This window comes from Heterodontus francisci, chromosome 24 (assembly GCF_036365525.1).
Source record: "Heterodontus francisci isolate sHetFra1 chromosome 24, sHetFra1.hap1, whole genome shotgun sequence".
In the NCBI taxonomy this organism is placed as follows: Eukaryota; Metazoa; Chordata; class Chondrichthyes; order Heterodontiformes; family Heterodontidae; genus Heterodontus; species Heterodontus francisci.
In genome coordinates this window covers 39,046,097-39,063,142 of record NC_090394.1, presented here as the reverse complement: position 1 = coordinate 39,063,142, position 17,046 = coordinate 39,046,097, and the positions used below count along the sequence as shown (strand labels likewise).

The following is a 17,046-nucleotide window of genomic DNA, read 5'->3' as shown; positions in this document are numbered from 1 at the left end:
ACCTATCCATATCCCTTTGTAACCTCTTTATGTCCTCTTCACAGCCTACTGTCCTACCTGTCTTTGTGTCATCAGCAAATTTAGCAATCATACTTTCGGTTCCTTCAGCCAAGTCATTTATATAAATTGTAAAAAGTTGAGGTCCCAGCACTGATCCCTGTGGCACACCATTCATTACATCTTTCCAACCAAAAAATGACCCATTAATGCCTACTCTCTGATTCCTGTTAGCCAGCCAATCTTCTATCCATGCCAATATGTTACCCCTTATAACATGAGCTTTTATTTTCTACAATAACCTTTGATGTGGCACTTGGAAATCTAAGTACAGTACCTCCATCGGTTCCCCTTTATCCACAGCACATGTAACTCCCTCAAAGAACTCCAATAAATTTGTTAAACATGACTTCCCTTTCACAAAATCATGTTGACCATGCCTGATTACCTTAAACTTTTCTAAGGGCCCTGCTACGACATCTTTAATAATAGATTCTAACATTTTCCCTATGACAGATGTTAAGCTAACTGGCCTGTGGCTTTCTGTCTCCCTCCCTTTTTGAATAAAGGAGTCACATTTGCTATTTTCCAATCTAATGGAACCTTCACTGAATCTAGGGAATTTTGGAAAATTAAAACCAATGCATCAACTACCTCACTAGCTACTTCTTTGAAGATCCTAGGATGAAGTTCATTAGGACCTAGGGACTTGTCAGCCCGCAGCTCCAATAATTTGTTCAATATCTACCTGCCTTGGTCCTGTAATCTTTCATACCCTTACCCAACAAATATTTATCAATCTCAATTTTGAAATTTTCAATTGAAGCCTGCACCTCAACAGCTTTTGTGGGAGAGAGTTCCCGATTTCCACAACACGTTGCATGAAGTGTTTCCTGGCATCATCGCTGAATGGCCTAACTCTAATTTTCAAGTTATGTCACCTTGTTCTGGACTCCACCCACCAGAGGAAACGGTTTCTCTCTATCTGCCCCATCGACTCCAAAGTATAGGGCAGGCTGGTGAATGGCAATTTAAGTGCTTGTGACATAGAACGGGAGCAGTGCCAGTTTCTCTGGGACCCACCTGTAGGGCGAACTGGTCTGGGTCACTCAGCTTACTGGGGTCAGCCATGTGCCTCCTGAAGTTCTTCAGCTCTTCCTCATCAGGAGCATAGAGCAGCAACTGCTTAATGTGAGAGGGCTCCAGACGATCGTTCTCCATTGTCATGAGGATCCGGTGGAGTTCTTGAGCCGAGAGCTTCAGGTGGGCAATGAGAATAGCTGACAGAAACAAACCCAGAGGGAGAATCAGTCATTGAAGAAAGGGAGGGGTGGAGAGGACATATTGAGTTATTGACAGGTATACTTGAAAATGAAACCGAAGGAAAGTGGGAACAATTTAACTGGTCCACTCACCATTAGACAGAGGAACTGGGGGACAAGAATAGCTGTTCAAACCCTCCTATACTCTCCAGCTTATAACTAAATAGAGAAGGCAAAAAGCAGCAACCTCCCAACTCTCTCCCAGTGGCTAATCCCTGTTCCATTCCAATCAGGCCCCAACCCTTCACTATCCCCATCCATCCAAACACCAGGCCCTAGCCCTCTGCTCTCCCCCTGCCCAGTCCCTCCCAACACAAGGACCAATCCCTCCTCTCTCTCTCTGTCTAGTCCACTTTCCTCATCGGGACCCTGTCCCTTACTCTCTCTCTCACCACGTAATCCCCCTCCCCCCATTACCAGTCCCCAATCCACCACACTCTAAGTGCCTCTCCCACCCAACATCACAACCCTGCCCTCCTTTCTCTCCTAGTCCAGTACCCCTTCCCTCCCAACAGCAGGCTCCAGCTCTCTACTTGCTCCCAGTTTCTAAACCTTTAATTCTTTTTAGAGAGGACTGTGAACTGGGAGAAAGAGAAGGCCTGGGGCTTGGGCCAGGACAGACGAAGGCAGTAGTGGGCTAGCTACTGGCAAGAACCCCAACTCTCAGCTGCTCTTTCACCTCTGCATGTTGTTACTTTTCCTCATCTATCTCTACTAGCCATGTCAATCCCAGTACCTGATAGCTGATATCTTCCCTTAGGCTTCGGGGCTTTATAAAAAAGGACAAAAGGATCCAAATTGAGTGAAATTGAGAAACTAGCATCAGTCACAGAGTGAATCACAGATGTACAGAGGAGAGAGGAGACAGAGGTAACAAGAAATGTGTAAGAGGGAGTGAGGGAATGGGGTTTTATACCAAGAGAAATTGCCCATGAGCAATTCTAGGAGGTTTTCTAATTAAAACAGGCCATTCTGTGCCCAGCTCTGCTGCAGCACATTGACTGTGGAGTGGGGGGGGGGGGTGGGGTGGGGTGGTGGAGGGTGCTTACACATGTTGTAGGCCTTTTTACGGGACAGCACTTCCACCACATCCTTCTTCTTAAAAGTTTCAGGTACAAAACTTGCTTCTGCAAAAAGAAAGTGAGAGAATAAGAAGAAATGCTCTAACAAGTACCACAAAGATCATCATGTGTCACTGGCCAGCACCAACCCATGTCAGGGCCATGAGACAAGTGTCCGCATAGGCCAAATGATGATTGCCCCAAATGGACAGAGTCTCCGAAAGGGAAAAACCTGAGTGTAGTGCATTATTCACCACTGAGGGTAGCCTGGCTTCATCCACATAACCAGTGACTAAACTACAGTGCGAATACACCAGCACTTTGGCGCATACAGACTGCCACGCACACAGTGTACAATTACTACTTGGCACATACTGTGCATACTCACTGCCTGGCACACACACAGTCTGGTGCACACTTTTAACCCGGCACACTCAGATGATGTGACACACTGTTGGGTTGGTGGGCAATGCCAGGCTGTCACTTACTGTTTGGTTTCTGGGTCCCAAAGTGCAACTCCAGATCCAGGTACTTGACCATGTCACTCAGCTTGTCATAATCCGAGTCTTCTCCAAACTGAGAAAAATGAAGGAAAGTGATTTGCGAAGATAACTGATTATCAGATGGTTTCACATCAACAAGGCACAGCACAGAATCCTTCTTATTACACAGTGACCGAGCTCCCACTGCTCTCCCTCACACTGAAGGCCACTCAGTGGACTGAGCCTGTTGCAAAGCTGGATTTGCATTTGGAAACATGACACACAGACAATGTGGGGAGCACAGTCCCTGTAATACAAGAAAACTAACAAAAAATTCTGCAACTGGGCCAAACAGCTTCCTGCCCCAGTCAGGCCCCGACTTCTGGACATACATGTGCTCACCCATTCACTTCCAAACCCGTGACCTCTACCACCTAGAAGGACAAGGGCAGCAAATGCATGGAAATGCCACCACATGCAAGTTCCCCTCCAAGTCACATACCATCCTGACTTGGAACTATATTGCCGTTCCTTCAATGTCACTGGGTCAAAATCCTGGAACTCCCTTCCTAACAGCACAGCAGGTGTACCTACCCCACATGGACTGCAGTGGTTCAAGAAGGCAGCTCACCACCACCTTCTCAGGGGCAATTAGGGATGGGTAATAAATGCTGGCCTAGCCAGCGATGCCCACATCCCATGAACAAATAAAAAAAAAATTCCCTCTCCTGACTCTTGTTGGCATAGGGCTCCATCGGCAGCAGTTGTCCCTCTGTCTCTCACTCAATTGCCATTTTTCATGTTTAAGCCCAGCAGACAATCTGACTGAGAGACATATCATAGACAAGGGTTAATCTGGACTACACATGCACATGCACATTTTCAGCCAGGTCACCGAATAATGATCAGGAGCAAGAACCCTCCAATTTTCCCCAACATATTCCAGGATGTTGAGACAAAAAGCACTGCTGCTACCACCATGGTTGAGAACAGCTAACTCAGCGCAATCTGAGATGGAGATCTGGATCCCTTCTGGTCTGTAATTAGTGCCTGCGTGTTTTCAGTGTCACAGCAACTATCTACTTTTTATAATGCTTCAGGTTCCCGTGTAAAATAATTACTGTTACCACTATGCAAAATTGACAGGCAGGAAAAGACTTGCTGGTCTATCAAACCTCATAATGGCTGGATAATTCTGACTACATACATCACCTTGCGCAACCCACTCCACTCCCCTCCCCCACCACTCACCATAGCCATGTAATCTTTTAGGAGAAGCGAAAAACCCAACAAGGGAAACAATACACTGGAAAATTTATCTCCGACCCCCTCTCAGGCAATCAAAACTAATCCAGGAGATCACATAGACCAAGTGTTATCTACAAAGCCACCTATCTCCATTTGATACAGGCTCTGTTCTATTCAAGGAGGTCCAACTCCATCATGAAGATAGAGTGTCAGCATCCACCACACTTTTATCCAGTATCCAAAGTAGAGGTTATTCTCCATGGACTGAGTGCTGGAGACATTGACCATGTGGATAGAGCATTTGAACCGCTAACCGTGCAGGCTGAAACCTGGCACTGCTGACTACATGGACTGAATGTTGGATCCATTGAGTGCATGGACTCAATGCTAAGCTGAGCACTATAGCTGAAGTCACTGATTGCTTGAGCCACTGAATACATATGTCATGAATGGATCAACTGTAAAGACCTGAATTCCCCAGTTATTCCCCTACCTGGCCCTGGTCATTGCCCCAAACTTCTCACCTTCCTGAAGTCAGAAATCCCTTCCCATTTTGTCTCTACCATGCCCACACCAAAGTCAGAGTTCATACTCTCTCTGTCACACCATGGCTTTACGGGTTAAACTTGGTAGGTCAACAGGAGCAAGCTGCAGGAACGCTAAAGGAGTTGCTTCACACACCTGACCCCAAATGGTCCCTTCGGAGTTCTCCACTTGCTCCCATCGCAGCCTCTTCACGCTCATGTGACTGGATTCGCTTCTGCGGTGAAACCCACGGTGCAGTGGAGGGGGGCCAGATGAACTTGGCAACGGAGGTGGGGGAGGTGGGGGAGGGAGGGGCATGGACTGATGCTGGCTGGAGGAGTAAGAGGGCGGTGGAGGCAACGGAGGTGGGGGCGGTGGTGGGATAACCCTTTTCAACTCTGAGATTAAGGTGATGGGTTTCGGGTCATTGAATTGTATGGGTGGAGGGGGAGGGGGGCTTTGAGGTGGGGGTGGGATAGGATCCGAACATGAAGAATATGTCAAGGAACTTCCATCGTCGCTGCTGCTGACGTACTCACTGGGGCTGCTTGGGTCATTGGTGCCGTAGATTCCCTGTTCCTCTGGAAAGGTCATCTTTGAAAAAAAAGAGCAAATCAATCAAGAAAAGAAAAAGGGCAGCTACAAAAACCCCATCCTCGCATCTTCTTCCCATCGACAAAACCCCATCCTCGCATCACCTTCCCATCAACAAAACCCCATCCTCGCATCTCCTTCCCATCAACAAAATCCCACTCGCACCTCCTTCCCATCAACAAAGCCTCATCCTCACATCTCCTTCCCATCAACAAAACCCCACTCGCACCTCCTTCCCATCGACAAAACCCCATCCTCGCATCTCCTTCCCATCGACAAAACCCCATCCTCGCATCTCCTTCCCATCGACAAAGCCCCATCCTCGCATCTCCTTCCCATCAACAAAACCCCATCCTCGCACCTCCTTCCCATCAACAAAACCCCACTCGCACCTCCTTCCCATCGACAAAACCCCATCCTCGCATCTCCTTCCCATCAACAAAGCCCCATCCTCACATCTCCTTCCCATCGACAAAACCCCACTCGCACCTCCTTCCCATCGACAAAACTCCATCCTTGCATCTCCTTCCCATCAACAAAACCCCATCCTCGCATCTCCTTCCCATCAACAAAACCCCACTCGCACCTCCTTCCCATCGACAAAACCCCATCCTCGCATCTCCTTCCCATCGACAAAACCCCACTCGCGCCTCCTTCCCATCGACAAAGCCCCATCCTCGCATCTCCTTCCCATCAACAAAACCCACTCGCACCTCCTTCCCATCAACAAAACCCCACTCGCACCTCCTTCCCATCAACAAAACTCCATCCTCGCATCTCCTTCCCATCAAAAAAACCCCACTCGCACCTGCTTCCCATCGACAGAGCCCCATCCTCGCAACTTACCATCTATATAACCTTCTCAGAACCTCCTTTCGGTTTATAAAGAAACCATTCATTGAGATTTGACCTTTTTCCTTATTCACGGTTATCTGTTATTTTATATACAACCCACTTCAACCCTACAATTAGATTCCAGCCCGTAACTCATTCCTGAGGTTCTGTATTTCTCAGCTCCTTGGTGAGATTCCTATCTGTAATTCAGGTCAGGGTAACTAATATCTCGCGATATCTATCTGTAATAAATTAAAAATCTTAAAATGTACAAAAGTGGATAGGAAAAGAACCAGCTGGTCCCTCAAACCTGGCCCACTAGACATGGTGTGACCCTTGCAAACCATCACCTCTATTCCCCCCAGTGATCTCTCCCCTATGACCCTCCTCCCCCCAATATCCCTCCTCCCTCAAATGGCCCGCCTCCCTAATGACCGTCCTTCCCCGAATGATCCCCCTCCCCCAATGACTCACTTCCCCCAAATGTCCCACCTCCCCACCTATGACCTCCCCCAATGACCCACCTTCCCCCTCCCCGGTGACCCTCCTTGCTCTTACCCCAAAGACCCTCCTTCCCCCAAAGACCCTCCTCCTCACAATGAACCTCCTCACTGAAAATGCCCAATAGCCTGCCTCTCCCAGTGACCCCGTCTTTAATAATCTTCATTCCCCCAGTCACCCCCTTCTCCTGTGACCTTTTAAATATTTGACACTCAGGAAATTGTCTGGTTCACTTCTGAAGGTGGACCCCCTCTCACTATGAAGCTGAATACCTGTTAATTGTCAAAAGCTCTTGAAAAACTTACTTCTTCATAGTCATTCTCTGGGGTCATGAACTCATCCATGATGGTCACTTTTTGTCCCAGTTGCTCACTCAGAGCGTCCAGGAACCGGTCCGTATCACGGCTGCGAGGAGGCCGGGAGAAGGTGAAGAGCTTCTTGCGGCGACTCGGGGGGCTGTTTATGATCTCCATGTTCTGTGGCGAGGGGCTAGGGCTGCCATCCAAGCTGACGTAGGGGTGTGGGTCTGAATTAGTGGGGGAGGGGTCATTGGGAGGGTGACAGCGACAGGGGTGTATGGGAAGAGGCTCAGTTTGCCATGACAGAGACATACCCAACTTTTTGCTGCCTGCAACAGAAACAAAAGTAATTATTTCAAAAATTCTCTTTCACAGATCCACATTAAATAAATAGCAATAAACAGACAGCTCTTTAGTGCTGACACCATTTTGTGCTAGACAGATTTCAGCAGCCAATGCCATTGCACCCCCTCACATACTCGATTGGCCAAATGGTTTCCTACTGTGCTGTACTATTTTATGATAAGAACAGTACAGCTACTGGCGGGGAGAAGCTGCAATTGGCCTCAGTACCCTGTGTAAGGGAGAGAGCCGACCCATTATTCTACATTACAACAGGGTCAACACTTCAAAAAGCACTTCATTGCCTGTAAGGTGTTTTGGAACATCCTGAGGTGGTGAAAGGTGTTGTAGGTGTGATCCTGCAGCAACCCCTTCAGGTACAGTAGCCAATGTTCTTTCTGCTAAAACTCCTATAGTTTCTGCTATTTAACTCTGCAGTGTTCCCACCAACGTTATACAAGCAAATGAGGTGTCCTTACAGCCACCCAACAGCCCTGAAGGCAGGAGAGCCAGTACACTCCAATCACTAGTGGGCAGGACAGGCCAGGTACAGTTGGCACTGTTTCTGGACCAAAGATCTGTGCAGCATATTGCACTGACTAAGAAAAGTTGGGATAGGGGATCAGGTGAGGCAGAGGTTAAAGACATAATGGCAGTGGTACCCATGTGTACGTGCAGTCATTGATGTGGAATCTGGCCCACACTACGGATGTGGTCTTGGCCCCTTAAGTCACTCAATTAAAATAACTAACAGTTGTGCCAGTTCCTGATTGAGTGCTGCTTCACAGAGCAGCCTGTGGAGGGAGTGATTGAGAAAAACTTTTAGGCTGAAGGTGGCGTCACTCTACCTGAATGGCTCAGCTGTTCGGGTACCGGAGATGTTCTGGGCAGAGATGGTTTCATCAGTTTTCCAGAGTAGCCTGACCCTCCGCGGGCTTCTATTTCAGCATAGACAGGAGATATCTGAGAACAAAATCCCACTCCAGTCAGCATCACAGAGAGAGAAGACAACAACAATAACAACTTACATTTATATAACACCTTTAACATAAAAAACATCCCAAGGCACTTTACAGGAGCATTATAAAACAAAATATGACGCCATGTAAGGAGGCATTAGGTCAGATGACCAAAGCTTGGTCAAAAAGGTAGGTTTTAAGGAGTGTCTTCAAGAAGGAAAGTGAGGTAGAGAGACAGAGAGGTGTAGGAAGGGAATTCCAGAGCTTAGGACCTAGGAAATGAAAGCATGGCCACCAATGGTGGAGCTCAAGAGGCTGGACTTAGATGAGTGCAGTTATCTTGGAGGGTTGTGGCGCTGAAGGAAATTGCAGAGAAAGGGAGGAGCAAGGCCACGCAGGGATTTGAAAACAAGGATTTGAGACACATGCAGCAGAGTTTTGGATGGCCTCAAGTTCACAGAGAGTTGAATGCGGGAGAACAGCCAGCAGTGTGCTGTAATAATCAAGTCTAGAGGTAACAAAGGCATGAATGAGGGTTTCTGCAGCAAATTTGCTGAGATCGGGGCAAAGTCAGGCAACGTTACTGAGGTGGAAATAGGTGGTTTTAGTGATGCCATGAATACGTGGTCAGAAACTCACCTCAGAGTCAAATATGAGACCAGGGTTACGAACAGACTGATTTAATCTCAGACTGTTGCCAGGGAGAGGAATAGAGGCCATAGCTAGGGACCAGAGTTTGGAGCAGGGACTGAAAACAATAGCTTCAGTCTTCCCAATACTTAACTGGAGATAATTTCTGCTCATCCAGTGCTGGATGTTTGGATAAGCAGTCTGATAATTTAGAAACAGTGGAGAGGCAAAAGAAGTGGTGGTGAGCTAGAGCTGGGTGTCGTCAGTGTACATGTGAAAGCTAACACTGTGCTTTTGAATGATGCCACCGAGGGGCAGCATGTAGATGAGAAATAGGAGGGGGCCAAGGATAGATTCTTGGGGGACACCAGAGGTTACAGTGCACGAGCAGAACTGTTCTGATGAAGAATCACAGATCTGAAACTTTAACTCTGTTTCTCTCTCCACAGATGCTGCCAGACCTGCTGAGTATTTCCAGCACTTTCTGTTCTCATTACTGTCAAAATTAGATGCTTTAATCTCAGTACAGACTATCAGGCAGTGATGAGCAATAGAGGGCTGAGTGCCGGGGAAGGGCTGAGTGTTTGATGGAGATGGATGAATGATAGGGTCGGGAAAGTGAATAAAGAGGAGAGGCAAGTGATAGGGAAGTGTGAATGAAAGAAGGAATAAGATATAGAAAATGGTGAGGAGTGTGATATCGGGAAGGATGAATAATAGAAGGGGTTAAGCAATAGGCAGGGGTGAAGTATGGGAGGGAATGTGATACAGATGGCGTAACACAGGCTGCGGGTGCAGTTGGTTGGGGGTCACAGTTAGGGGAATGTTTCTATGGGGTGGGGTTGTAATATGGGAAATGCATCACAGAAAGGGTGGCTGAGAATACATCAAAACATGAGCACTCACCTTTCTCAGGTTGGGTGTCTCAGGAAGGGATGTACCATCTCCTGCTTGTCGCTCCCCAGGGGTAAGGCGCATATATGAATCCCCTGCATCCCCAGCACCTCCTGCAAATAACAGACATATACAACTGGGTTTACAATCAACAAGTCATGGTATATTGGACAGTGTTCCAGTGAGGGGTGTGGGGTATATTAGAGAATGTTATATTGAGGGGTGTGAAGTATGTCAATGATTTTTCAGAAGTACACAGTATTGCAGAAATTATTTAAATGAACAAGTACACAATGTCACAACTTGTTTTGATTGATAAAGACAATCAAGATAGATCCCAGGGTTGAATGATGTTGTTGGTAATAGCTTCACACTGATTGGATAGGCCTGAGTAACCAGACATTGGCTTGTACAGTGGAAGCAATATTGCCTCTGAGCCAGATCGTCATGGGTCAAGTCCCACTGCACAGACCTGAGCACAAAATCTAGGCTGACACTTCAGTACAGTACTGAGGGTATGCTGCACTGTCAGAGGTGTCACCTTTGAAGAAGATGTTAAACTGAGGCCCTGTCAGCCCTTAGCTGAATGCAAAACATCCTATGGCACTAATCAAAAGAGAGTATGGGTTGCAGGGACAAGGAATGTGAGTGCTAGTCTGGTTTTGTAGTTCTGATGCTAAGGAAGCCCCTGAGAATATCTCCCTTGCCTTGAATAGAGCTCTCAGTGTCCCTTCAAATGCCTTTAAAGACCCAGATCGGAGCTGTCAGATAACAGGAGCTGATGTTTCACAAGGTCTCTTGAATTCCTTCATACATTGCTTTTGTGGCTGAGCTCCAAGGTATTTATTTCTTTTTAAAATGAGCAGTGAAACATTCTTCTCTTAATATAAATCACTTTAATTACCAAATTCGGGAGAGGCAGACAGGATACAATTACCTCATTACCATAAAACAATCTGCCTTTTATTAAATACTCTGGAATTCAGCAATTCAACTCCAAATCCAACTCAAATATGGACAGTAAAAAAAAATCCTCAAACTAAGAGTAACATATTGAATCACAAAAAAAAGTAACAACCTCAGCAAGCAACAAACCCACATATATAGAGTAACAGACCCAATCTCAGAAAGAATAACAAATCCAATTTCAAACAGACAATAACAAAATCAAACACCAGAACAAATTGAAATTCCAATTTAGAGAAAACAAACCTAATCTAAAAAAGAACAATCCCACCTCAGTGTTATAAATCAAACCTCAAATACAAGGAAAGTAACAAGGCCAACTTCAAACTCCAATAACATTGCCAATTTTGGCTGGACATATTCCTGGAGGTGTCATCACATGACCTCCTACCTCCAACTGCCCTGTTCCCACACTCCTGTCATTGTTCAATATGTCCATCCTCACAGCGCCCTGCCTTCCCACACCAATTCAAAAGCGAATCGACATTTTGTTGTCTGATGATTCTTGACTGTCAGTTGAACAGCCTTTTATCCCAAATGTCCAATATTTTTAGAACTAGTAAACAAGTGTCGAAAAAAATAAATACACAATTTTTTAATGTCCCTGTATTTTTTTCTCTTGGGAATTGTTCACAGCAGTATCCTGGAGATTAATCTTTAATCCATGGAGACCCCAGACTCTGAGTACCAAAAAAAAAGCAGACAGTTTGATGGTAATACGACCAAAACAGACAGGGTCCTAGGCTGCATTGCCTAGACTTTTCAGTATAAAACTAGGGTGACAATAAAGGGTTTAAAAAAGCTTTGTGGGTGAGACCTCATTTATGTGCAACAAAATGATCCCTGGTCCAAGGGCATTGAAATCAACTTTGTGCTTCAGGTTTGCATTTGTTGAAGGGCATAGACTTAAGAGGGACCTGATTAAAATTATTAAGGACTTAAATAACATACAAGCAGATAGACTGTTTAAGGTAATGGGCTATGTAGAACAGGAGCCACCAGAAAGAAGGGAATGAAGTTGGATTTGAGGAAGCTTTATTTCTAGAGATCAACCTGTGAAACAGCGACCTGGGGATGACGGGGTGGACTCACTCCTTGCAATCTTTCAAGAAGGTGTTAGACATATTTTTTGGAAACCTACTGGAGATCATAGCACAAGGAAAGTAAGATTTTAGATAATAATCAATGGGTAGGGGTTTGCCTTGGACTTGCTCGACTACCTGACAACGGATTTTTTTGACAGAGGTTTCCTGAATTGATTGCAGTGAATTAGATATGTTACCTGCAGCCAATTCAACAGGCAATTAGATCTATACTTGAAAAGTAGACATTTGCAAGGGCTATTGGCAAAGAGCAAGGGACTAGAACAAATTGGATAGCTCTTTCAAAGAACCAGCACATACACAAAGGCCTGAATGGTTTCCTGTGATGAAAGATTCTCAGTCTGCGTATCTTTTGTCTCTACAGATGGGGAAAGTGTTGACACAGGATGAATCCAATAAGAAGTGGAGTAAGTGTATAAAGGTCTGATTGCCATTTCTCATCCCGTGTACACAACATAGAATTTTTTAAAAACTCAAATAAAGCCGGTTACAAACCCAACCTCAGATAGAGTGTAACAAATCCAACCTCAAAGAGAGAGTAATTAACCCAACCTCAAATAAAGAGAGGAATAAACCCAACCTCAAACAGAGAGAGTAACAAACCCAACCTCAAACTAAGAGAGTAATAAACCCAACCTCAAACAGAGAGAGTAACAAACCCAACCTCAAACTAAGAGAGTAACAAACTCAACCTCAAACTAAGAGAGTAACAAACCCAACCTCAAACTAAGAGAGTAGTAAATCCAACCTCAAACAGCGAGAGTAACAAACTCAACCTCAGAGAGTAACAAATCCAAACTCAAACCGAAAGAGTAACAAATCCAACCTGAGAGAGTAGTAAATCCAACCTCAAATAGAAAAATCAATAAACCCAACCTCAAATAGAGGGAGTAACAAACCCAACCTCAAATAGAGAGTAATAAAACCTATCTCAAATAGTGAAAGTAATAAATTCACACTCAAGGCCAAGTAGCAGATAGTCCAGGTCAGTGACTGTTACTGGAAAATATGCAGCCAGTCAATCAGACCAGTGTATTGCAGGTATGAACATGTTGTAATTACATAGAGAATGCAACAGTATCTGAGAGAGGATCGATAATTTAGTTGAGAAAGTCTCCAATCCAAGACAGTAGCCTGTTTTTTTCTCACTGCCGCTGAAGGGCCCGCCATGTTTGTCAAGCATTTTCAGTGCTATTGCTAATCTGATTTCTGCTGGTCATAATCTTAGGTCATTTATGATAAAGAATGGGAAGAAAATCTGTGATGTGTAACAAAACAAATATAATAAAGGAGGTGAGAAACTTAGCAGCAAGAGGCTATCAGGTGTTAGGTGAGGAACCAAATGACCAAGTGAAAATGGAAAGATTAATGCCTGGATGTGGAATGTTGTTTTTCCATTTACTACCCGATTTTCCTACTGGCTGCTGACTCTCTCAGTTGGTATTATTTTAGGTTCAGAAGTTGGGAAGATTTACAGTGTGTGGTTGGTTACTGCTGTTTAGTAAGCTTGGACTGAATGAGATCAGCCTTGGTAGCTTGCCTTATTTCTGTTAGTCTTTCTCTCCCATATAACCCAGGAAACTGCCTACATGGCTGAAAAATGAAAGAATGTGTGTTGTACTCATTCAGGTTATGGTTTATCCAACATTGATCCCCTTAGGAATAGCAGACATGGAACACATTCTGAAAAAAAAACTGAGGTTAAGTCCCAACAGGCACTTTAATAACTGTCTATAACTGGAGAATGTGTACTGCAGCTCACTCTGCTGAGTCACACAGAGCCAGCAGCTACGCTGTGTTTTTGATAAACACCCAGTTCTCTTCGGGAGGAGAGCTACTTGTCAACAAGTAAGAGATAGCCAGGTTAACATTATGGGTTAGACCCTCCTTTGTAACTGCATCTTTTGCCTTTACAGATGCTGACTGCTTTGCTGTTCATATTTCACCATTTTCTATTGATATTTTAGATTTCCAGTGTCTTCCTTTAATCCTCATGGTTTACTTTAAGATTCTCTCTCTCTCAAGCAGAGCCATCTGATAAGCTCAATGCTGCTGTCTCACTGTGGCCATGTTCTTCCTTCAGTGAGACAATGTTTCACACACCTGTGGTGCCCTGTATATCAAGGGATGAGCAGAAAGGCTTTCCTCCTTCCCAGAGAAATGGCAACAAATGCAAGGTGTTTCTCATGAGCATGGATTGGAACAGTTTGCAATAATGACAGTAGTGTAGATTCCAATTTTCAAGGGCCACAGAAAGTCATGTGACTCTTTAAGCAGTGATAATTAGTATTTTGGTGTCAGTTCAGCTGTGGTTCAGTGGGTTGCAATTTTACCTGAGTCCCAGTCAAGAGACTTGAGCACAATATTCCAGGCCAATACTCCCAGTGCAGTACTGAGGGAGTGTAGATCAAAGATTAGCTTTGTAGAAATAATTCATATAGACTGACAAATTATGTTTTCCTTATTGACATTACACAGAGGTGCCATCTTCCTGATGACAGGTTAAACCCAGGTCCCGTGTGCCTTCTCAGGTAGATATAACAGATCCCATGGCACTATTTCAAAGAATATTTCTCCCACAACCAACATCACAAAAACAGATTATCTAGTCATTATCACCTTGCTGCGTTCGTCCTCATCCACAGTTGCACAGGGGGTGGAGCTGTGCTGAGCACACTGGCTGCTGAATCTAGAATAATAAAAAACCTGTGCTACACTTGGACATACGTTTACCATCCAGCCATGACCACTGAATCAGAACCAGCTACACTATAATATTACTTTGAGTGCACCTGCACCATCCAACGTCTCAGAGTTGTGATTGAACTCAGGCCAAACCTCTTTGCGAGGCATAGAAGGGAGGGCCTGCTGAGCCTACATATGAAGCAATGTCGCAACGACTGTCGATTACGAAATTGCAAACTCCAACTAGCAGTCAGTGAAGACTGAAGGTTCAAACCTCAAAGTTAAATCAACAATGGGCATGTCTGCCACTTCTTTGGAAGCATCAAAGCACGGCAGCCACGAGGCATACCACTGTATTCAGCTTTTTAACTTGGCAAGTTTCCATGAATGATGAGAATGTATCAAATAATAAAGCAAATAAATGTATTGAGAAATATTCACATGTCTTATGATGATAATTTGACCATCTGTGCCACCTTTGTGTTCATAATTCTTTAATTTTTCTCTTCCAGCCACTATGGCTTGGTGCAACCCGGACATTAGCAGCTGATGTGGAGGCAGTCTGCTCATTCTGCTGCTCTGGATGACCCCAGTGGGTGTCCTCTGGAAGCATGGAGCCTTGAGGGCTCCATCCTACTGGAGGTCTCCTACACTGGTGCAATCAGAGCGGTGGGGTGTGGGGGGAGAGGAGACGCCACTTACCCAGGATAGGCCTGACAGGAAGGCCTCGGGGCAGCTGGCATGCGCGACTCCTCCATCTGTGTGCACGATGGCACCTGCCTGTCTTCTTGAGGGGAAGGTGCACCCGGATGGAGGCCAAGGTGCCTCATCCCCTTCTCGCTTAGTAACTGGTGAACAGAGCCCATGGCTACAGCAATGGAATTCAGGTCAGAGCGCATGTGGGTCGAGTGCTCTCCATGGTGGTCGCCATCCTCTCCATGGAGGAAGCCATTAGTTCACATGCCTGAGACATGGCAGATGTCATGGCTTGCATGAACTCCTCCATCGCACATGCAAAGCTAACATGACCTCTGGCATCTCCAACATATGTTCCCCATGCATCTGCCGCATTTCCAACAGACTTCTTGTAGCCGCGATCAAACGATCATCATCATCGTGGGGCTCAGCAGGGGCTTGGTCCCCAGTAGACCTCTGAATGTCAGGGGACTGGGCTGAAACATGCACACTAAGCTGCTGGGGCATATCTGTGTTGTGCCCACCAGATTGTGACCCTGATTCTATGTGCAAACCACCTGTGGACCGTGTGGATGTAACTGTGCTGATGGAAGTTGCAGAAGAGGCAGGTGACGGAACTGGCATCATTGTCCCCAGAGACGAAGTCAACATTTTGATGGCGTGTTGCCATGCAATTGTGGGCACCTGCAGTGGAGAACAAACAGAAACACATGAAGCATCACCACAACATGAGATCATCAGTTTTTCATGCAATTATCCTGTGTGCCCATTTGGCTTCAACATTAAGGTTGGCACTTCATCTTTACACCGAGATGATCCAGCTTCGCCGTCCACGATGGATCGTCTTCCCTCCTCTCTGGGAGTCTGCACTGCCTCCTCCTCTGCTGGGGTCAGGTGTCTCAAGTCAGGTACACCACCCCCTGTTTATTGCGTTCACATTCATTGTGGGTCTGCTTGTCCTGCATGAGAAAGTGCTGATTTAATGACATGTCAAGTGACATCCCTTGTCCATATCCATCCCCATCACTTATTCTGGCCTGTCAGTCGCATGCTCCATCCAAGCTCTACCAGAAGCGAGACTTGCACTTTCGCTGAACACAAATGCTATTTGGCACCAGGATGACCACATAATCAACCGCCTGGCATGAAGTTTTACGGATCCCATGAGACACCATTTGTAAAACTTCGGACTCATCATGTACCCTCGCCGATCTGAGCAGGTCATTAACACGTTTCCTACACTGCGCCCAGGTTCTTCGTGTAACCCCACAGATCTACACCTCCTCTGCCATCTCCATCCAGGCTGCCTTGGTCAGGCGGGAGGTCTTCTGATGCCACCTGTAGGGAAGAGAACTTCCCACATTTCTCTGACAGCCTGGAGGTGCACCTGCAAGGAGGCATCACTGCACCGTGGGGTTGGTCTCTGCCTACTGACTGCCATTTTAGTGGTGGTGGTGATGAAAATATGACGACAAAAGCATAGGGAGATGCTGATGGTGTGGGAGAGTTGTAAAGACAGGTGAGGCTGGGTAAGAAATTAGAATAATTTAAGTGAAAGAATATAGAAATCTCTGCCTCCTGAAGTTAATCGGAAAAGCTGATGATCTTTCATGACTGCAATGAAGGCTGATTTATAACCCTGCCGTAAATGGTGCTTAGCAGAATGATGGTGGGTTCCACCAATGAAAAACATTCCCCACCGCATGATGTTATGAAAGTGCTCCTACTTAAAAAAAAAAATTTTTTGAGGATTCGTATTTTAGAATCATGGACACTAGTTTATTTGGGAAAACTGAAAAGACTCCATGGCTGTTTTTTACAAGTTCACTGAAAGGACACTTGAGATGCTGTGTTTGAAAACAACCTTTACTGGATGTCACATGCCTTAAGATAAATAGACAATAGAAA

General features: G+C 45.5%; 1 protein-coding gene across 1 annotated transcript in view; it reads right to left on the bottom strand.

Annotated features, from left to right (window-relative positions):
* The window catches only part of grid2ipb (glutamate receptor, ionotropic, delta 2 (Grid2) interacting protein, b), a 151,742-nt gene that overhangs the window by 20,731 nt on the left and 113,965 nt on the right, over nt 1-17,046 (bottom strand). The window contains exons 11-17 of the mRNA XM_068055983.1: nt 9,701-9,801; nt 8,054-8,168; nt 6,870-7,192; nt 4,792-5,229; nt 2,869-2,956; nt 2,369-2,446; nt 1,081-1,277 (exon numbers count right to left, since the gene is read on the bottom strand). Of these exons, the coding sequence (XP_067912084.1) occupies nt 1,081-1,277; nt 2,369-2,446; nt 2,869-2,956; nt 4,792-5,229; nt 6,870-7,192; nt 8,054-8,168; nt 9,701-9,801 (1,340 nt within the window). The remainder of the gene's footprint in view (nt 1-1,080; nt 1,278-2,368; nt 2,447-2,868; nt 2,957-4,791; nt 5,230-6,869; nt 7,193-8,053; nt 8,169-9,700; nt 9,802-17,046) is intronic.